This window comes from Oreochromis niloticus, linkage group LG22, assembly GCF_001858045.2.
Source record: "Oreochromis niloticus isolate F11D_XX linkage group LG22, O_niloticus_UMD_NMBU, whole genome shotgun sequence".
Classification (NCBI taxonomy): Eukaryota; Metazoa; Chordata; class Actinopteri; order Cichliformes; family Cichlidae; genus Oreochromis; species Oreochromis niloticus.
The window spans coordinates 9,729,144-9,752,344 of record NC_031985.2 but is presented as its reverse complement, the minus strand read 5'-3'; the positions used below and the strand labels follow the sequence as shown (position 1 = coordinate 9,752,344).

Below are 23,201 nucleotides of genomic sequence, written 5' to 3'. Positions count from 1 at the left end.
TTAAGCAAGGAACTAAAAAAAAAAGAAAAGATACCAATACACTGAAATTTACTCGCAGGCAGAGTCCAATATAATTGTTCACCCTTTAATCAGGGATGTGATTTAAAGTGATGTATTAAGTGATGCTCTGCCAAAGTAAGCAGAAGTGAAACATCTCAGTCTGGACAAGAGGACAGAGGACAAGCTTGTTTCTGCGGGTTTGGCCCACAAAGAGCTCGAGCTGTGGATAAAAAAAAATTAAACTATCCAAGTCCAAGTCTATCCAAGTCACAAACAAGACAACCCACGCTGTGACACAGTTTCATCACTTTATTACAGTAAATGAGTCCATATCGTACGCACACAGAACAGAGACAGACTTGTTTGTTTCTCTCTCCTTCTCCCTCCATCACTCTGGCTCAGTGGTCTACGGGCCAGAGTGACACCAAAGTAAACAGATTAAATAAAAAATGAACAGATGTGATCAGTTTTTCTTTAAAAAAAAAGAAAAAAAAGAAAAAAGGAGGTAATATTAACATCTGAGTTTTCAGAGAATTTAAGAACAATTTCTGAGATTCAGACTTCATGAAACTGTCAGTAATGTACATCCACCCACACCTGACAGGTAGCTCTGTTGTAACACAGGCGCCCATTTCCACCCTGTTGTGATCGTTAGCAGCGATTCTGAATGCCACACAGCGCATAAACATAAAAATGCCCACATGTTGAGTACTAGCTGGACTCTAACCCAACTAAACACCTGTGAGATCGCTTGACACTTTTCCTCTCGATACTGCACAGTAATCATATTTTGCAAACTGTCACAACAAGCAAAAAGAGTTCTGTTCCAAAATGAGAATTAATGAGAAGCTCGTTCTGATCCCGAGGCGTCAGTTAAGACTGCATTGTCAAACCTGCTGGCATCTGTGTTGTGATGCTCTGGGTAAAAAGCACAAACCATAACCAAGCAGTTTATAAACGCCTAGATTGAAGCAAGTGGAAGTCAAAAGTGAAAAGCTGTTAATCCTGGAAAGTCACCAACACTCCTCCAAGCTCCTTATGACGATGACAACTGGAGCTGTGGTTAAGCCTCAGAGCGCCAACACTGAAGGACACATTTCGTATAATGGGGGAGACACAGAGGCACCTAACAAAGCACCATCATATAACTCAGTAGGACATGTAAATCTCAGGTGCTTTTTAAACCTGCACTACCTACAAGGCAAGAAATACAGGAAGTACAACCACACACGTAAAAATAAACAAACACATAATACTAAAGAGCTTTATGAACTCTGACAAAAGTTCTCAACTGCAGCTGGAGAAGCTAAGAGTTAACGCTTTCAACTTTACACAACAGACTGTAAATAAAAGATGGACAACTCCTGTCACGTCACCCACTGGTTAGTGAGGGCATGTTATAAAGCCCCTGAGCAGATATTTTCACTGTCACCATCTTAGCTTTCTGTAACGAGACATCATAGTGAGGGGGCAGACCCGACTGTGAAATTAAGGAAAAGCAAGATCGCAACTTGTTAACTAATAAGCACGGCCTGATTTATTCTCCATCCATGTTCAGAGACTTACAGTAACAACAGACAAGTGGGCGTGTCCTAAAACATAAACTAAACTTCAAGACGAGTGATTGAAGCGACTGAAACGAAGGATGCCAATGACTGACGTATGAAAAAGGTGATAAATACACTGATGGGTCATCCAAGCAACCAGAACCTTGGCTTCTCTTTTCAGAATCAGGGGCTACGTCCATCTTTTATATACAGTCTGTGCTTAACAAACCAAACTCTATGACCGAAATGAGTGAGAGTGGTGCGTTTGAGTGTGAGGAACAAAATAACCACACTGCGCACTGATCTTCACTGAATTGTTATGGGCTCCTTGTACTCTGTACTCTACCCCCTGTGAAGCGGTAACAGGAGCAGTTACTTAGCCTAATAATGAAAAGGTGTGCATTACTTTATCTGTGCTGTAAGGATTAGGCTTGCTGGTGTTCGCCATCTACAGTCACAAAAGGTAATGACTACTGTAAATATGACCTACACAACCTGCAGAGAGATTTTCTTTGGCTTTTTTATGTTTTTCCAATTAAATTTACAGCCCATGTTTTTCCTCTTCCTGGGACAAGCTGCAGGAAAAGGACCTGTTGGAGGATTGAATTAGTGCAGGTGGGAGTAAATGGAACATCCTGTACATAAACAGCTCTTTTAGATCTAATCACACTTAAATCAAAAATAAACCCCTGAAGTCTCACTTTAATGGTTTAATGTTCTGGACATTTCACATTTATTGACGTCACTGGCTGGCTTCTCGGGATAGACTCAAGCCCAGGATGCTGCTTTTAAATGTCTCAGTCCTTTACAGGCGTCAGATTAGCTGATTATATTCACACTCGGTGAGCTGAGAGAGAGCATTATGGAACAGAACCCTTATAAGAGGCTCATTCAGCAGTCAGACAGTCGACAGAGGACTAAAGGAGAAACAGGACGAGCTACTAAACAGTTTCACTGGTACACAAGAAAGAGAAGGAGAGAGAAAGATCGTCAACAAACATGAGGAGTGGCTGTTTTTTTTTTTTTTCCTTTTCACTTTTGCAGTATTTACATTTTGGATAGTGAAAAAAATTATTTACAAAAATGTAGGAACTAAGACAGCTTAATGAGGGGAAATAAGATATAAACAACTCTGTAATAAAAGTAAAAAGAGGAACAAATAAAAATCAGTGATATTTACACGTGCGATAAGAGGAGGAGGAGGAGAGTGAGGAAGTAAAATGGCTTCTGAAACTAGCCACGTTTGAGTCCTCTCTTCAGGCTTGGTCACAGCTTTTCATTGCCTCAGAAAAGACTGACAGCTCTGCGTGTGAACGCCGTCGACCCGCAGAGTCGATCAAACGTGCTGGTTGGACTCTTTACAGCAGAGAAAGGGGGATGCAGCCGGCTTTAACCCGCCACAAACAAACGAAGCGGCTGGCGGGGAAGAGTGACTCTCCTCGTGTAAAATTAATGTGAACGTGTGGAGCAATTAAAAAACAAAAAATCAAAAAAAAAGGTGGGGTGGAGGAAAAGAGCAGGTGGAGGCAATGGTACAATAGTATCAAATATACTATACTACAAACTTTCAAGTGGTCTGTACTGCGTACTAAAAATCAGTATTGTTGGCTGCTCTATTCCTAAAACACTGGCTGTTCAGACTGTAGGTGGGAGTATTCTCAGACACACACACACACACACACACACTTCTACTAACACACACACACACACACACACACACTCTCTCTCTCTCTGGGCTCCAACTATTTAAAGAAAAAAACAAAACAATACCGTGAGGACAGGTAGAACATCCTCACCATCACAGGGGTTAAATCAGAGTTGGTCCTCAAGAACACAGGAGTACAACACACACACACATACACACACACATGCACGCACACACACACACACACAAACGCACACTGAGCTTAAAGGGATTTCCCTGCTTGCCTACAGATATGCTTCTTCTTACGTCAGCACTGATGAGCTGATAGCCCAGCTCCATTTATCCTCGCACCAGAGTAACTCCAACTCTCATCCAAAGACAACCTAATAAATAAACATGAACTCCTCGCCGGAGCTCTCATTTGTTTCTCTGCTGCCTTTAATCAGCAGTGAGACAAATACTCAAGCATCACATTTCCAAACCAAGGAGGATTAAAAAAAAACAAATAACAAAAAAAAAAAACAGCTTTCTGATATCTGGACATGATTTGCATCTAAATCAATTTTTCTGGTAAGTTTTAACTGAAGTTTCGAGGCTTTCATATCCACACAACAACTACAAAAACTGGATGAGGGACCAATCAGATCATTCTCTGCTTCTTGTTTTTAAGCCATTAAAAGTCTGAATAATTTCAGACTGTAACACCAATTTATATGTTCATGTCACTGACTTCATATCACAGAATTTAATCTTAAAAAGAAAGCAGGTATGGAAATATAGTAAAGAAATAACTACATTTTTGGTTTAGTTAAAAACATAAAGCTACTAACAGCCAATTTTAGCAGAACACAGAGCCGTTTCCAGAGAAGGCTGAAATTTAAACATTTCTTTGGGGAAGGTTGAAAGTTCTCCTTTTCTGCTTGCTTAAAGAAAAGACAGTTTTTTAACATAAAGTATCCGACTCCACTTGCACATTATGGGGAACTTTTGCAATCTTCTTTCACAACACTGATCTAAGACTAAAAGTACTGTCTGAACCTTTTCTGACATTTCATGATCAGGCGAACGCAGCTAAATTACCTGTGAGGAAGGAGAACGAGCAGCCATGCTTCTGTCCAGCCATCTAGAAACATTTCTGAGGAGGCCATTTCTTTTTCCCAACCCTAATAGGTCTAAAACAATTACCTGAAAAGTGATGCCTTCTTTTCGAGTTGCACTTAAGTGCTCTTTCCTACAAATATGCCTCTCTGGCCAACAATGTGGGACCTAATTTTAAAAGTAAAAACATGGTTAAAAACTGAGAAAGGGTCTCGAGCCACAAAAAAAAAAAAATTAAGACTCCTTCCTTGTTGGGTATATATAGTTTAGTCAGAGAAGCGTTTAGTTCCTTTACCAGACACACCTGTGAGGATGCTCGTTTCCAACACGAGGCAAACTCTGACATTTATCGGTCACTGGTCAGTTTTTTTCCTTCCATCTGCAGCTAAAACAACAACAGCTGAAGGTTTGATTTGTAACTTAAGTATAGGACTGGACTAAAATAATGTCACTGTCCCTGCAACTGTTCTCCGATCCTGAGTTAAATAAAAGTCTTACTGTGATGACCTGTGATGAGTGGCTCAGTTCTAGTCTTGTTCAGCCAGCGTGCACTCATTTAAAAACACTGAATAAAAAAATAATCTTAAAAGTGAGGGGAAAAAAACCAAGTATATAATGATTTTACCTAGCCAAATAAATAAAACATAAAGAAAACAAAAAGGAAAAAAATGATTAACAAAAGCTTATAATACAGAGGACCAGCCCCGACTATTGAACCTTCTCAAACCACCCGAGCAGCAGCGGGACGATTCGGTGTGTGTGTGTGTAACAATCTCCTGCCGTAGTTTCGACCCTGACAGCTAAACAACGAAGGGTTTGCTCAGTGGATTTACTGTACAGAAACAGACCATGGAGGAAGATAGCAAAGCAGCATGGTGGACAGCTGTGGACACAGAGTGTGTGTGTGTGTCTGAGAAAACGGGGTGATGCTTTGCAGGCAGACGGGTGAGAAGCTGCTTCAGATGCTGTTGAGAGATCCTGGTACTGAACTGTGTTGAGATGAATCTGAACCGGTACCATCTGAAGGGGAGAGGAAGAAGAGACAAAAGGTACAGTGAGCTTTGAATTGAAGCTTTACAGCTTTACAGAGCAGTAAATATCAGACAGAGTGATATAAAATAATCAATCTGAAATCTGCCATCTTTCATGCGTAGTGCTGCCATCTTGTGTCAGGAGAGAAAAAACAAAATAGAAACACCCGCTCCCCCAAACTTTCTATTTCAAACTATTTATGTCAGATCTATGTTTTTGGTTTTTTGTGTGTGTGTGTGTGTGTGTTTTTTTTTTAAATACACAAGGTGACTCTTAAGATCTTCAAAAACTTTATAAGGCCTTAAAATCAACTTTGCATCTATTTTAAATCTGCACAAAACAGTAGCTTAACTTTCAATTTTGAGAGTCCTAGGCGACTTCCTTCTGGAGTTATCGGATTTACAAACTTGTGTCCATGCTGACTGCCCACCCCACCCGGCAGGGTGACAACAAAACCGTATAAGATTTTTACTGCTGAGTGGTACAAACAACATAATATTTTTTGAAAGACTTTTGAAGAACTGATTTAAGGCATTTTTGTGCAGCCTGTCTCACTTTTACCAAATGGCCATCATCAGCTTTTCAGGTGAATGAGTTTAATTCCCTACGAGGCATTTTAAGGATTTGTATGAACTAAAAATAACAGGTGTTCAGATTTATACAAATACACGATCTTGATGGGGGCATCAAGGATGGCATTTAAATAAGGTGTGCTTATTAAAATGTTTCCATGAAATATAAAGATGGTTTTCAAAAATATACAGACAATTTTAAGACTTTAGGTTCTTCGGTGTCTGGATTAAAAAAAATAAAATCAAAAAGGTAAAATATAAAAACATATTTCAGTTTTTTCCCTCTCAGCTGGCAGAAAAGCCTGCTATTGACAGTGTCAGGAAAATTACAATAAGAGTTTCCCACCGTGTGCAGAAGCAGCTGTGTGAGAGCGAGCGTGAGGAGGAATGAGGATTGAGTTCAGCTGAGGCTGGATCGACAGCTCTGCAGAGAATAAAACGAGAGGTTTTATTTAGCGCTGAGTCATAAGGAGAGCGCAGTGTCATTCAACAGAACAAAAGAGAGGCATACTGAATTAACCGGACCACCTCAGCAGTCACAGAACAAACTGACTTTAAAGTCGTGGTTACAGACATACAATCATCATGCAGAGCAGCTACAACTCAGCTGATCAATTAGCAAAGAAAAAAGGGAAGGAAACAAGACTTTAACTCTGCTACCTGTGGTGCTGAAGTTGAAGAGCATCGGCAGTTCTCGTCCACTGGGCAGCCGCGTGTTTGGCTGGCGCAGTTCGTCGAAGAAGGCATGTGCACAGGCCTCTAGCGGGGAGAGGCGTGAGGCTGGCGTGTACTCCAGCAGCCGAGAGCAAAGCGCAATGGCCTCTGGAGGGGTGCGAGGTTTAAACACCTGAGGAAATACGAGAGCTTTTCTTCAAAAGTTCCAACATCAAGCAACATGTTTTGATACTGGCAAGACATTGGTTAAACATTGGTTAAACATACTGGCAAGCTCCATATGCCAGTATGTTTAACCAGTGCCATGCAATGCAGGGTTTCTTCCACTGTTTAACATCTGGAAGTTAACCCAAAATGACAGACACAGGCATTTCTATGCAGGAGTTCTGCATCTACAAAGGCAACAGCAGGCAGCTTTTGAAGTAGAGCCAGCTGCTTTGTAGTAAATTTACAAGGGATTCTTCTTTTGGCTCCATGCTGAGTATATAGTTTTTGTATATCTCAGTTAATCAAACATTAAAAACACCTCAAGCCCATGTGGCCTCATCCCCACAACCACAGGATTTCTCTTTTTCATTCTAATAAACTTGTGAATCTAACAGAGGTTTTCCACTCTCCTCCTCCTTAGGTCGTTTTTTAAGGGAAAAGATAAATTATAGGGCTTTAAAATGTCAATAAACACAGCAATAAAGATAAGCCTAATGATTGCTTCTGAGTGGCAGCACTTTATGGTTGCACTGGAGGCAGCAGTCGGTACATCAACAAAAATGATGTCCTAGCTGTAGGTGCCCCGTGCTTTGGTATCTCAGTTTTTCTAACCTGGTGCCATGTCTACGAGCGTGTTACAGCTCTACAGCAACATATAGCAATGCACAGAGAGAGAAGCTGCAATAGCTGGAAAATATGAGACATGCTGGAGAAAACCTCTGTGACTGCTTCATTTCCTGTTTTGACTTCTTCTGCACAAGTGCTGGTGAAAAGGTTGCAACACCTACTGTTTTGGAGAAAACTGTAGCGAGTCCAGAGTGCCACAAACACCAATGTAAATATTCACAGGGCTGTCATGATGTCACACGTACCATTGCAGTAACCATAAACGAGGCTTACAGAGGACGTTGGGCACCCAAACTGAACAAGACTTCATTTAAAAAAATACACTTAATGACACCAAATGACTCCTATCCCTGCTACACTACAGTAGCTACCAATTAAGATACAAAACTGACTGTAAACTTTTAAACGTAAAGCCTTTCATGGGCTTACACATCAACTCCCCTTCATAAACCGAGTCACTGCCCAGGTTCCTCAGGTCAGACTAAAGGAAATTTAGACACCCTGCAGTTGAGGAACTGTTTTGCAAAAGAACTGAGGTTAGCAAATTCTGCATCTACTTTTAAATCATTTCCTAATACTTACTTTTGTAGAAATGATTCATTTTGTCTGAAAAAGTACAAAAGCTGTAGCTGCTGGTTTTGCCATTTTCTTTTTAACATTATGAACAACAATATTTCATTTTTTGGGACTGTTACTTGACATCTAAGTCAGTGCCATCAATATAATTAACAAGAAATCTACCAACATATCACAGTTTCATCAAGTAAATGACAAATGTTAACTTTTATTCCTCACTTCAGACAAAAGATCAGTCTTATTCACAGTGCACCTGCTTCCAGAGAGCATAGACCTGGAGAAAACGAACTGTGCTGCTGATATTTGTCCTCAGGTGTTTATTTACCTTGGTCCAAGGATGCGCTTTGATCTGAGGGAACTTGAATTCTGTGTAGTTTGGATTCATCTCTCGAATTTGTTCCCTTGTTGGTGTTCCTAACACCTGATAACAGAAGAGGAGTATAAGACATTTACTTCAAACAGAGTGTTTGCAAGACTACCTTTTAATAGTATAAATGAATGGTGCAGGAAGACTTAAACGAAAAAACAAAACCAAAACAAAACAAACAAAAAAGAACAGACAACTCACTTTGATAATCTCCACTAGCTGATCCACTCCACTGTCGCCGGGGAATATGGGCTGTCCGAGCAGCAGCTCTGCCAGTACGCAGCCAGCTGACCAGATGTCGATGTTTGCCGTGTAGTCTGTGGCGCCAAAAATCAGCTCCGGGGCCCGGTAGTACCGTGAGCAGATATACGACACATTTGGTTCACCCCGGACAAGCTGCTTTGCGCTGAAGGAAGCACAAGAATCACATTAATTGGTAACAAAGACGGCAGGGAAAGACAAAAAAAAAAAAAAAAGATAGGAGATCAATATATACCAAACGACTCCCCACTGAGCACTCAGTTGTCTGGAAAATAGTGACACTACTCCTGGAAGATGCCTCTGTGTGCAGATAGGAGGAGGGTCTAAAGTTTTTAGGGAGCATCTAAAGTTTTTATCTTTCCCTGAGCATCATAGAGAAATATAGACTCTGGGACTAACTTCTTTCCTTTACCTTCCCCTTCTGTCAGCAAGCAAATTTGAAAACAACTTTTATGATATACAAGCATTCATAAAGCAATATAACCTTAAAAGAGTACTTGATGACTTGGTAAACTTTTATAAAATTTACAATCAGCCCATTTGCTGTTTTGAATTATAGTTTTTATTTCTATCAGACAGATTAACACAACTGGATAGAGCAAGATTAACTTTATTACTTTATTACACATCATATGAGTCCTTTCATTTAACGAAATCTTAATTTAACTAATTAAACATTGTAATTAAAGTCTGATCTTCAATCAAATGCTTGATCATCATCTGCAGATACTGAAGAGGAGATCAATAATACAGCTCGAGTGCAGGAGAGAGGCTATTGGGAGAGACGTGTGTACTTGTACTGTACTTATACTAATATAAGACACATGCAATCATACAGCGCCGTTTAATACTTCACACACTGTACAGGGCTTTTCTCAGCACACGTTTACAGCAGCTGTGTTACTTTCTGCTTGTTTTATGGTTAACTTCTTTGTATTTTTAAAACATTACTTTTTGCTTTCCTTTGTGAAATATAATGCTCTAATACCCCTTGACGTGTCCTCGTTTCCAATTGATCACAGGCAGCAAACTCCAAGTCTTTCACGTGAATGTGCTCATAGCTAGATTAGATGAGTTGAATTATTGAGGTGATAACCACCTTCATGACCCTGTTCAGACTGCTTGCAGACGTAAAGATAAGGCAAGATAAGGACAAGATATCCTATGCATGTTGAACTTGAGTCATAGAACAGAACTAAGTGTTAAGCATTAGAAAAATGCTTAACATATTAATGAAATGCTGTTATTCTTCCCATGTTAGATTTCAGAAAAATAATATATATATTTAAAAGGCAGATAAACGTAATCCTGCTGCTACTGTTAAACTAAGTTCTGATTTGTGTGGAAATTTTTTTCCGTTTAGCTCACCTGCCAAAGTCACACAGCTTTAGGACGGCAGTTTCTGGGTCGACGAGCAGGTTTTGGGGCTTGATGTCTCTGTGACACACACCTTGGGAATGGATATAAGCCAGACTGCGAAACAACTGGTACATGTACACCTGTTGGAGGTCAACACAAAATACAAAAATCATACAACATAGAAATAATTTATTAAGAGGCATAAATAGCATAAAGCTTGGTATTTGTTCTGGAGACCTTCTGAGGAAATTCTTGAAAACAAGAAGGAAATTCTGGATTTTACAATATTTGAAGTTTTTGGAGAATAAAAACTTCAATAGAAAAATACTGTGACTTGGACAACATGGAAATGTTTTGGAAGGAAATTAGGGGCAGAATTACCTTCACATATATGATAGGAATAATGCTCTTGGCCTTGTTAAAATGCCTGGCAACCCTGTAGACCGTCTCGGGGACAAAGTCCAGCACGAGGTTGAGGTACACTTCATCTTTCTGCAAAGGATGGAGGGATTGACACAAAGGTAACTGGTTAAATCATTTATGGTTTAAGACAGCTAAGCAAACAGACAGACAGGCCTGGCATAACCTTGCACGCTGATACAAAGCTCTTAAAAAAAAAAAAAAAAGTTCCAGTAAGTTACTTCTGCAACATTAAATCAGATTCTATATTTATCAGTAAAAGAAACTGATTGCTTCCCCTTTTTAGGGTTGGGTTATTTTTTAATGCTATATCTGAGCATCAGTATATGTATTATGAACATGCACCATTTCCTTTTATTTATAGTTTTGATATATTGAAACTACTGGGAGTTTAGAGAGGTTTAGTTATTTTATGTCCATTTTTTTAATAAACCATAGCTTAGTTTTGCTTTACCATCTCTTCTTTCAGCTCTCTTTAGAGTAATCTGTACAATGACCCTTTTGTTTTGTTTTTTTACCTTCTCGCCACTAGAGTAGAAGAAATAACGTAATCGGACAATGTTGCAGTGGTCCAGCTTCCTCATGATCTGTAGTTCCCGATTCTGTAAAGACAAACAGACACATGAGTGTAGGAGGGAAACCAAGTAAACAAAGTGATCAAGAAAACTATTAACAAGTAGGGGGAGGGGGTGCCATTGATAAGATTATTACAGAACCTAAATTACACGCCTACCTTGAACCTCTTATCCTGCAGAACCTTTTTAATGGCCACCATCTCCTGTGTGTCGATGAGGCGAGCTTGGTACACCACACCAAACGACCCATTGCCAATGACCTGCAAGGTTTTAACAGAACAGGAGAGTCAGACTGAAGGAAACTATGACAGCCCATCAGGTGATCAACCACAGACGTTTATTTAATTTCCTGAAAGCTGCTGGTGTTTCCATTCTTTTAACAGTAATAAATTGGCTCTATCCATCTTTGACTGATAGTGTCTGATTTTTTCTGAAAGTGGTTTTCAAGCTTATGGCGCATATGATGACTCTTCAGTGGAGATGTGTCACTCTAACAACCACAAAATTTTAATTATAAAATGGCAACTTGTGTATTTAAATCCAAACAATCTTCTTTTTTTTGTTAATCCTAACTCAGCCTATTCTTATAAAACTAACAGAGTAGTTTCTCATGCCTAAACCTAGTGATTTTTGGTGTCCAACCAAATTCCATTAGTAATCTAACAGAAGTTACCCATGTGAAGTGTTAAGGGTCTCATGGGGGACTTCTGTGAAATGATGACTATGTGGACACATTGAAAAACTTTGTACATGAAAATAAAAATGAGGGGAAATTAATGATCAGGAAAATGTATTAATAGATTAAATATTGTGGCTGTTTCACAAAAGATGGATGGATAGTCAGACATGAGCACAGAGAAACAGTACATGAATAAATCAAAATTCTTTGGCAATTTTCCATTTACATCCTTTTGTATTAAAATTACAGGTATTAAAATTACAGGTATTAAAATGGTGATTAAGCACAGTGAGATGTTTGTAGTCAGATTTTGTTTCTGCTTAAGACTTCTGCCAAATTAAACAAATATAATGATAACGTTCTACTGCTGCAGGCATCAGACAAGTATTTCTGATAAGCCTAAACGACGATTTTATTGGCTTTATGATAAAAGTGTGATAAATCTGAATTTACACACACCTACAGAGCCATTAAGTAGTGCTAAAAGTGATAACAGTCTGGCTCAGTCCAACACTCTTCTTTATGTAGTTTCAGACTACAGTTGACACAGTTATGTCATTTTTTCCAAAGACACAAGCAAAAAGAAAGTAGGCTAGAATGTGCGCCTTTAAAATCATGCATTTTTATGGCTTGGCAGAATAATTATGGAAATACTAGCATTGATCAATACCCTTATTAATTCCACATGCAGTGATTAAAGTTTCAAATAATGTTTGAGTTATCCCTGTGAGCCAAAAGCTCAGGATTCAGATTATTCCACTGGTAGCTCTACAGCATGGGTGTCAAACTCCAGTCCTTGAGGGCCGGTGTCCTGAAACTACATGCTGAGGTGGTGATGATGGTGATGTTACAGTAGCTCATGAGTGAATGAACATGGCGCAATAAAAGTACTTTTAGGAGTACATTTTTCCAAACACTTACATGTATTTAAATTTACTTGAGTTAGGTTAGGGGTTGCCAACTCAGCATGCAGTCAAGTTCTATAGTCTTGCTAATGACGTTCTAATTTTATTCCATTGTGTTGCAGCAAGGACACATTTAAAAGTTTCAGGACACTGGCCCTCAAGGACTAAAACCTGTGGTGTTTAAAATCTTATCATCAAAAACTAATCTAGTAGAATCCAATAATAAAAATATAAAGTTGGAAATAAGAATGACAGATCCCATTTAACGTCTTTAACGCCCTTGTCATACCAAACGAGGGCAGTTTTTGCTGTGATTACATACAAAGTTTATGCACGATTTGGTTTGCCAAAGATTTCTGTTAGACAATAAGAAAAGTGGCAATAATGCGTCTGTGTGGGTTGAAAATATTTCAGCTTCAGTGAAAAATCTGCTTGATGCTGTATCATGATGACCCATCAGCTGAAACTCTCCCACAGACTGGATTTTTTGGTGGCGTCACCAACAATGACAAATGGAGGACAAGCGCACTGTACTCGCCAACTGTTTGATTCAACTTCAGTTTCTCATTGTTGCAAACTATATACACTATAAATTCATTTTGCTCTTGGAGAAAAGAGGGGGAAAGTCCTTAAAAGTGGTTTGATTTTAATACATTTTATTTTAGTTTTAAGAAAACTGAAATTGTGTTGTTTTGATTTTTAAAAATCAAAAAGAAACCAAGGAAGACGTATAAGCATTTGGTTCTGCACAAGTGTGTTTGGTCTCTACTTGCTACATAGACTGGGGGCTTTACATGTGCTGTTCACAACTGTGTGTGTAATATGCAGCAACTGAGTAAAACCATCCTCAACAGAAAACAAAAATGAGGAGAAGACTTGGAAAAAGAAAGTTGTAATTTCATAGAGCTTCAGTTTTGCTTTCTTTCTCACCTTGATGTCAGTGTAGGAGACTTCCTGTGGGCGGTCTGGTCCCTGACCCGGTGTGGCCACGACTGTTGTCACCTTCCCACTGTCTCCTAGGAAACGAGCAGGAAGAGACGTGTTAAAAATTGTAGCTATAGTGAGGTTAACTGTGCTACAGACCACAGAACGGAGGTTTTAAGGAGGTTTTAAATGTCCTTTTGTCCCTCTGGCTCGTTTCTATGAGACTTAAAGACATGAAACAGCTTTAGGATACAAACTAAACAGCACTCCTCACATTCAACTGACTGCCAACAGCCTTTACATCTAGGCTGTCTCTCCACTGGCCGGGTGATTATTTAGGTTAATGACAGCCTGTGAATGATTGTCAACTTTACAAAACCCTCCAAGGAAGAAGGAGCGAAAGGCAGAGTTCATATTCAAGACGCTGTGACTAATTAAAGTGGGAATGGACCCAAAAATAGGCCAGCCACTTTCTTTGTCCTGATAAATTGTTTTAAGTCATAACAGCCTAACATAAAAGGATTATTTTTGTAGCATCATTAGCCATATATTAGCCTCCAGTATAATGGGCAGAGGTAGCATTTCACTCAATTATTGTTTAACTGAAATGGAGGAAATATACTTTTCTGCCATTAACATTTTCACATGTGAGCCTCAGATTCAGGTTTAGTTACCCAGACATCTAACCTGCCCGAATGGTTCAATCATTAAGGTGGTGACTTTGGTTTGCACACATGATTTCATGTTTTTCCCATCACTTCGTTTCCTGTCAGCTAGTTGTTTGCTCACTAAAGCCCGTTTTTTTCACTAGCACCTACTTCACTCGACTGTTTTTAGGTTTTTCCACTGGGGTGGTAGTACAACCTGGTACCAGGTACTTTTTTAGTACCTACTTGAACGGATTTCCAAGTGAGCCGAGTCGAGCTGAAAATGTGCCATCAACAGACTGCGTGTCACTGATTGGCCAGGGAGTGACGTCAGTCAATGAGTCATGAGGGCAACTTTCAGGAATCAAACCAGCCATTTGTGGAAACCTGGAAATGATGAAAATGGCTACACACAAGTGTCCTCCATTTTTGTGTTTGTTTTGCATAAAAATGTCACGGGACCTTGCTATAATACCACCACCCACATTGAGGTAGTAATCAATTATAATGGAAAACATTCGAAACTCAGTCGAGTCACGTTGAGTAGGTGCTAGTGGAAAAGAGGCTATTTTTGCACGTAAAAATGATCCTGAGAACAGAAATCCAGCATATGTGGCTGAAACAGTGACTCTCTCTCAGGTCAAAGCTGGTCGAGGTGTGAAAGCAAAAACTGAATCACAGACCGAAGGATGGTGACATTCTTCCGATGAGCTCCAGTCTCTTACAAAGAAAGAAATATCAATCAGAATACTGCAAAAAAGAAATTAAATGCATGGGTTGTTCTCTAACAGATAAGGCATGCCTTGGAGTTGAGAAAAGTGTAAAGCATCTCCAACATCAGCCCAAGTTCCTTTCACATCTATTTTTCACCAACAAGGTTTCTAAGTGTCAAAATGTTTGCCCTGATAAATTAGCATGTACACTTCAATCAACAACAACAACAAAAACAACAGATAAAAGTAATAAAAGAAAAGGGGATACACCCACAAAACGTTTCCTTAACAGTCCAAGTAGAATCATAGGTAGAAGCACTAATTCTCTCTAATTCAGGAAGATATGCCTCGTGCAGTAAAGTCACTCTGTCCTATATATGAAAATTTGGGCATCATCCGTTGTTCCTGTCAAATAGTTCTGAAATTTCCAGCATAAACCAAAGTAGTTTTGGGTTTCCACCAAATGAAAATCACCATTACTGTGTTTTCAGTGGAGTTTACTAAACTCAAGATTAAAAATGTCATTTTTGTTTGGCAAATTGAGGGGTCTTAGTTTTGAGTATATGTGGATCAATCATGCCTTTATGCAATACCCCTAAAGACTCATTTGAGCCTGGAAAAACCTCGAATAAACTGCATCAGCAGGTTTCCCAGACATGGATTAGGCCTAGGCCCAGACTAAACAAAAAACTCAATGAAAACCTGTGTTGATGGTCTGCGATTAGGCTTAATCTATGTCTGAACCTTGATCTGATTCCCATTTCTCCGTGTGGCCATTGGTTAAACTTAATATGACAACCCTGCTTTAACTTTAAATTTAATTTTCCTGTATTGTCTGTGCAGTTTAAATAATGGGGCTACACTGTCATGTAGCTATAATGGTGCTGTATCACTACCACTCTATGTCCACACACTTAATGCTCTGTTTACCAAACAAGACAATGGACTTATTGATATGGTTCTCGTTCACACAGAACTGCATGCCCTAGTGTTCCTGCACGTCTGTGTCCACGCAGCAAACTGTCCTGGTTATCCAAACGACACGATGGCGGTATCTGTTACAGCTGAAACCGTGAGGCTTGCAGTGTGACCGGGACAGTGGGTTCTCTACCTCATTGACTGGGTTCAAGCTCTGAACACTGATGAACACACTTACTTGTCCAGGTTAAAAGTAGGGCAACTGTCTTTGATTCTGCTACTTTTCCCCCCTCTTTTCTTGCTGCCGTTTATTTTTTATAGCATGAAAAATAATTTCCATGGGCTTGTAACTCGCTCGAGGCTGATAATCTATCACGATAAAGATGAAGCCTTTTCTCTGTCTTCGTCAGAGTTCCTGATTTATCACCGCTTCACGGTTCAGTGTTTTCATACCAGCGCTGCATTGTGTGTCACCGCTTGGCTTCCTGTCTTTCACCTGACATTCACAGACGGGAAACACGCGCCTCCAGGAGGAAATAATCCCTACATGCATGCCATTATTCAAACTCTGTCACACCAACACCAATTCAGCTCGCGTTTTTTAAAAGGCTAATACATTGTAGCCAGATCAAGAAATGCATGTTGCATCTACTCCTAACCTTCAAGTCAAATTAATAATGACCTCAGCTGAACATTTATCTCCCACTGGGATATTTCTAATCACAAAATGTTTCTTAACTGGAATTTGGTTGTATATTTATACATTGTATTTAACTACAAGTGGCTCATTGTTGTGGCAAGGAAAATGAACACTTGTATGCAAGTCCCGACAATAAGCACTCTGATTTTATTGTAATTTCCCACCCATAATCATTATATATGACCATATGACTAACAGACCTAGAACAGGATTTACTGCTGCAGAACTCTTGATTTTGAATGTTTCTCTGCAAATATTTTAAATACGACACATCTAAAAACCATGTGTTTGTTTAGACTTGCTCTGAAACAGAAGCACAACAGAGGATAAAAGGCTGGTGTTAAAATAATAAGGGTAAACTGTACCCACCTTAAGTGTTCCTTTTCTAGTATTGATGACACAAATAGATTAAGTAATGTAGTTGGTAATGGTGCATCGCAACAAGTTTCCCCTCATGTTACTTGCGGAAATAGAGTTGTGCTAGAAACCTACAAATATTTGCAGCCAGTGGAAAAGCTGGAATCTAAACATATTTTCAGCATTAACCACCAAGTGTTAAGCTTCTATTCAGTTCTCTCCTTTCTTTCCTGTCCATCTGAAAACCCAACTTGAACCATTCATCTCCAGCTGCTTTTAAATGCCATCAATAAACTTGCCCCTAGTTCCTTATTGCAAATTTTACATCAGAGTTGAAACAGAACTTGAATAAACAAGGATTCATATGCACACAGAAAACCATTCACTCACTGTACATCACTTTAAAACTGATGATGATCCCTTGTGGAAATTACAAGGTCCATCTTGCCTAGTAAGCCTCTACTGTATTTACCACTAGGTCTTATGACAAATATGACATTTGACACTTTCACTGGTAGCCCCTTCAGTCGTTTGTTGTAAGTTGAGAAAAGTTTATCTCAGGTCCCGCCCACTTTTGCATTGCCAAATATGTACATTCTGTGATCTCTGTTCGTCACAGTGCAGCAAATCACTTCCGGTGTGGACACAGTTTAATTGAATGGAAGATAATTTCACACGTTTTAAACTTTGAAAACTAAATGTAAATATATTGAAGTCCCGTACAGAATAAAATGGGCACCATAAATAAGCGTACATGGTAATTTATTAGCCAAATAATTTAGTCAACTGAGGGTTACACTATGCAATAAGAAGTCTGAATTGCCACACTTAAGCAGCAGGTTTCTGTGTTAATATCTTTACACACTAGAAACAAACTGCACTTAGATGAACTCCACACTTTAAAGCAAAGTAGTTCAAGAGAATTAAGTTTACCTTATTAATATGCAGTTTAATGCAGCAGCATCTTCCAAAAAATCTAACCAGGGCATCTGCTCTGTGGGGAGAACTGCTGGTGGAAGAAAGAGGCTTCTATTGTTTTAGAGTATAGCGCTCATGTTATGTTTAACACATACATAAAAAAAAACCCCAAAAAACAAACATGTCCACTTCCCGGTACACAGAGGTTACATCTGTGAGTAAACTGTAAGCTGATTTACATCAACTTTACATAAAATCAATGTTGCTGTTACCAACCTTGTGATACCCTCAAGCCTGAGGTGATCACATGACTGTATCAGAAACGCCTCTGCAGTGTTTCACAGAAGAGATAGTGACTCAACACACATTTCCTACTTTATCAAATTGACAGTCTGACACTAAGCTGTCCGTTTTCTAAAGCTTGTCCAGGTCACAGGTAGAGTGACCCAATCCTAACAAAATAAATACTTGTGTAGAGCAGATTAAAAAAAAAAAGTTTTAACTTTGTGTTACTGGGAATTATGTACTCATTTATTATCAACATGAGTATTTAACAATGTCTCAAAGTGTAGGAACACGCATGAATGCTGTTGAATAAGTTAACAGACTTATTCAACAGCAAGGCCTATTCTAAGCCAGGAAAAACCTGCTATTGTTAAGAGACAGCCTGAAATACTGATTTTGTTGACCTACACAAAAGCTTCACAGTTACAGGTGTGGCATCATTCGTGTGAAGGACAAACATCCAGTATTTAATTTAAATGCATTTTTCCCCAACTTGCTTGCTAAGAATAAGCAGTAAGCATAAATGGTAAATGGTAAATGGCCTGTATTTATATAGCGCTTTTCTGGTCCCCAAGGACCCCAAAGCGCTTTACATATCCAGTCATTCACCCATTCACACACACATTCACACACTGGTGATGGTAAGCTACGTTGTAGCCACAGCCACCCTGGGGCGCACTGACAGAGGCGAGGCTGCCGGACACTGGCGCCACCGGGCCCTCTGACCACCACCAGTAGGCAACGGGTGAAGTGTCTTGCCCAAGGACACAACGACCGAGACTGTCCAAGCCGGGGCTCGAACCGGTAACCTAAATGAAAATAGATAACTCTTTCTCAGTTTTACCGATAAATAAACACGTTTCAAACATCACAACATTTATTTGGAAGGCGAACGGTCTCTTGCCCCTGACTTGTGTCCTACTTGTTCAACATTCACTGTACAGGTATGATGCACTGAATTTTATATATTGCATTGCCCAAAGTGACAGGTCAAGTCTTCATATCATTCATCCAGCATTGACATCGGATTTCCATGAGCATGAAAGTAGAAGTTAGATCCTCAACTGTAATTTTGCATTATAAAACTTCAAACACTGCAAAGGAATTACACTTTATGCATGAAGCAGACCTGAGATAAATCCTGGTGCTGCTCACAGACCATACAAAAAAAAAAGGAAAAAAGAACAACTTCCTGGATGCATCAGTGACAGCAGTCGACAGGGTAATTATATAATGATGTGAAGAAATGTTCTGCTTAATGGAAGCAGGACCTGTTTCCTCTCTTTTTGAATAGAAAACCTCTACAATACACAAGAAAAAAAAAATCAATTCACTGTCAAGCATCCCATAATATTAGCATCAATTCTGATGCTGGTACTCTAATTTCCAAGAGAGAAATATTTTAGTGATTATATAAGTATTAATAACAGCGTATTTCAGCAAAAATGTAATCATAGAGGATTACTGTACACAGCACGTCTTTAGTCCTCCTCCTTCACTTCAAAGACATGTCAGGGCTTGTCAGCTCAGGAGGTACATTCACAGAGCCTTAATGCAGAAAACTAAGGTTTTCAGAGCATCTCCACACCAATTAAAACTATTTTGGCAGATAACCAGGTGGGTAAGCAACCTGTTATTTAATCTATGCAAGCTCTAAGGAGATGCATTTTTCTTCACTGTTTAACACACAGTGAAGTAAAAATGTCATCTTTAAGAGTTACCAACTACAAGTACCATATTCAGAGCAAAGGACTGAAATTAGACCATTACGGGTATTTTATAACATCAAGGAAATGCCTCAACATTACATGTCTTCCAGTCTTTTTACAGACAGACCCACTGAAAAACAAGCCAACGCGTTAAGAGATTTAGGTGTGGTCTTTGACTCAGATCTTAACTTTTCTTATGTGAGATCTATCTCCAGATCTGCCATTTATCACCTTAAAAATGCCATGAAAGTGAAACCATTTCTTTATCTCTCCGAGTGACCAAGCTTTTAAAGCAGGCTTGAAAAATGCTCAGCTATCTAGTCTTAGAAAAAACAGCAGCCGGAGTGCTTATCGGGACAAGATGGAGGGTATGCATTAAGGCTCTACACTTAAAGCACTTTGTGGTCTTTTGCTGTACAAATCCAGGAATTTTCCTGCAGAAAAACAAAAAAAAAGTGTTGGCTTTCTACCTAAAGAAAGATCAGCAGGATTATGATTTCAAAGTTGTTGTTTTTTTAAAAAATTTTGTTAGTGGTGTTTAATGTACCCAATCCTAAAATCCACAAAAAGAGGGGAAAATGTTTAGACTTTAAGGCAACACAGATTCTGTGCCTTACATATACTGGAAGAAATTGTGATTAGATTTGCAGTCACCACTGCCCCAAAGGTCCATTTTCAGCCAGGAAAAAGCCCTAATGTGTCTTATATGCTCTCAGAGTATACACCATTACACCAGGTGGAGCGGCTTTTTACTTTTTATGTTTCAAATCACAGGAACAATCACTGAAATAGAAAATCTAAAACCGTCCTCTTCAGCCTGGCTTGTGATTAAGTATGATTTATAAACATAGCTTACCACTTTTTAAATTGGCTTTGCTGTATCTAGTTTTCAAAATGTAATTAATGTTAAATCCCTTTCAAATATTTATGTGGCATTACTTTCCTCTGTTCCCTTCTCCTTTTGAAAAGGCATGTATGGTTTAAAATAAATAAAATAAGTTATTGTATTTTATTCTGTTTGGTTTTATAATTTACTCTCTACTCTTTTTATTTAATTTCATTTGTTTTATTTTTTATAGGCTTGCCAGTCATCTGTGAAGCACTGCAATTCAACTTTGCATTGACTAAGCTCCATGTCCACGTTTAATTTTAATCCCCCAAATCACTTCATTCCCTCACGTGTCAACGTTGCTCCTGGTTCACCGTGGTCTGCTGGGAGTGAGGCTGACTATACAATTAAGCATAACAGAGGTTTAGGTGGGGGGGGGGGTTGGGCCATTTGATGAACAAAAATGTATTAAAGCTTGAGTATTTTTACCCAATTTACAAAAAGAACTTGTTAAAAAAAAAAAAAAAAAAAAAAAAAATCACAGTCCTGGTGATATATTCAGGAAAACCCTACTGAGATAAATTCTGCCTCCAGGTATAGCTTGCATGTTGCTCAAACATGACAAAAAACACCTGATCAATTCAAAAGAGTATCTTTAAACTGCCAAAGGCAACATTTGGTAGGACATCAGTCTGTGTTGTTCTGCTGCAGAGAAACTAGGGGTCACACGACTTTGAACTGGAGATGACCTCCCTTTTGGGCTCTAATATCAAGAGACGCGCCAGTGGCTGCAAATGGATGATAAGGTTTGGATTAACACACACACATAGATCTCTGCTTACACCCGCCACTACAGTGATAAAAGGGCATACTATTATTTCCCCTCAGACAGAGGAAACCCACTCCTTGGGCTCTGCTGTTGGACGTGGATCACTTGCATCCTCCAGGCGTCGGCCACCTGCTGCTAAGCTTTTTTTTTTTTTTTTTCCACACTGCCCCGCAGGTGACCTTGGTGAATATGCAACTTTTCCGCCCTGACCCTTCACCAGTCGATTCAGACTGTTAGCTAATGGCACTCTCTCAGCTACACCTACAAAAGACCCTTCAATGGAGCACCCAACTTGGGGTATTGCAGTCTAGCTTGGTCACAAAGAACAACAGACCTGATTTAACAGCTCAGCAGCCACAATGACCACAATAAAAAATCCAACCCGCTTGCAGCTTTTAAACACATATTAGTTAGTTACTTAAAATCTTTAATGTGCTTTAGTTTTGCTCGGTTAAAATGATGGCATGTGAAACAGTCTTGACACCAGACGGGGTGAAAAGAGCCATCGGCCGGACGGGGAACTAATAATGTACAAAACAAGTGGCTAACGTTAGCAGGCTAGTAACCTTACTAGCCAGTTCGCGGAGAAATAACGACTTTCCTCTGCGCTGTGACACATAACGACGGCGTGTAATTTTTAGTTTGTAGCTTGTAATATAATATATTGATTCAACACATTCTGATAAGGAGTTGGTAGATAATTACAACTTACTGGCAAGCTTAAGGTTGGAGCATCCTGATGAGCTGCTACCGGAGGCCTGCGAGACCCCGGTCTTTCCTGTGCTGCTCCCCACGGCAGCGGCTGATCCGGCGGACGCAGCAGCGGCTCCTGGAACACCTGGCGGCTCAGCAAACGAGCTGGTCCTGGGCCGCCCGCTGCCGCTCATATCTCTGTGCAGGGGTCAGGGTTGTTGTTTCACCGTTTTTTCAGCTAAACCACTATTACTTATGAACAACCGGCAACGAACAATCGCGGAAAGACACACCAAGAAACACCGCTCCCGTTGCCGCCGGCTGTCTGGGCTTATAGCTGTTGCTAGACACCTAGAAACAGACCGCACGCAATGCCACCTGGGAGATGGAGTTAGAGGCAACCGCTACTTAGGTTTGCCGCTCTGAATTTCACAAATCAAAACAACTACAAATTTCAACTGAATTAACAGGAGGGGTGTAGGCCAGAAAGAGCCGCAGCTACAGTTAAATTTAAATTTAAAACTATAACATTTGCAGAAAAGCAACAAAAAATTCAAGATACATCACAGAATTTAGCCTTTTACTCGGAAATAAGTCTCACCCTTTTACTTTAGTTCACATTACAGCCTGGACTCTTATATTAATTTTTCTGTTTGTAAAAATTTAATAAAAGTAACATAAATATTGGAAATACAAATAAAACTCAATGACCGATCACTGTGAGGTTCAGCACTGCGGTGCCGTTTAAATCTTTAACAGCATATCCTTTAAATTAAATGTATTTTCTCCATTTTATTTCATGCCTTTGCTGTTATGTCTTGCTTGGGTAAACAAAAAAATAACAACTAATGAAGGCCAATGGATTTATTTAGGGTTCAGAAGTGGGCAGCCAGGTGTTATCTCCAGCTTCCCACAGAGCATCTGTTTTACTGTACTGAAAGCTCTTTGACCAGGTCTCCTTAACTTAACCCAGCTTCTCGCCCAATATGACCTGAATCTCAAAGGCTGCTCTAATCCAATAAGCACTTCCAACACTGATATGCTCGATAAATGCCAGCTGGAGAAGCACACACTGTTCCAGGGATTTGGGGATTTTGCTGCCATTATGATTTTGCTGAGATTGCAATCAGTCCG

At 39.5% G+C, this 23,201-nt stretch overlaps 1 protein-coding gene across 1 annotated transcript; it reads right to left on the bottom strand.

The window, feature by feature from the left end:
* Positions 1–294: 294 nt before the first annotated feature.
* Positions 295–22,452, bottom strand: gsk3aa (glycogen synthase kinase 3 alpha a). The gene is made up of 11 exons (XM_003454610.5): positions 22,087–22,452; positions 13,476–13,561; positions 11,120–11,221; positions 10,905–10,988; positions 10,348–10,458; positions 9,976–10,106; positions 8,548–8,752; positions 8,305–8,400; positions 6,555–6,741; positions 6,241–6,318; positions 295–5,310 (listed from the first exon to the last, which is right to left on the bottom strand). The coding sequence occupies exons 1-11, from the start codon at positions 22,259–22,261 to the stop codon at positions 5,249–5,251; spliced, it is 1,317 nt and encodes a 438-aa protein (XP_003454658.1). The 5' UTR covers positions 22,262–22,452; the 3' UTR covers positions 295–5,248.
* Positions 22,453–23,201: the final 749 nt, after the last annotated feature.

Excerpts from the sequence above, each read along its gene's own strand:
- gsk3aa (XM_003454610.5), bottom strand. The coding sequence starts at position 22,261 with ATGAGCGGCAGCGGGCGGCCCAGGACCAGCTCGTTTGCTGAGCCGCCA. Across the intron at positions 11,222-13,475 it reads TCTCCTACACTGACATCAAG|GTCATTGGCAATGGGTCGTT; the intron begins GTGAGAAAGAAA and ends AAAACCTTGCAG. Across the intron at positions 8,753-9,975 it reads AAGCTGTGTGACTTTGGCAG|CGCAAAGCAGCTTGTCCGGG; the intron begins GTGAGCTAAACG and ends TGCTTCCTTCAG.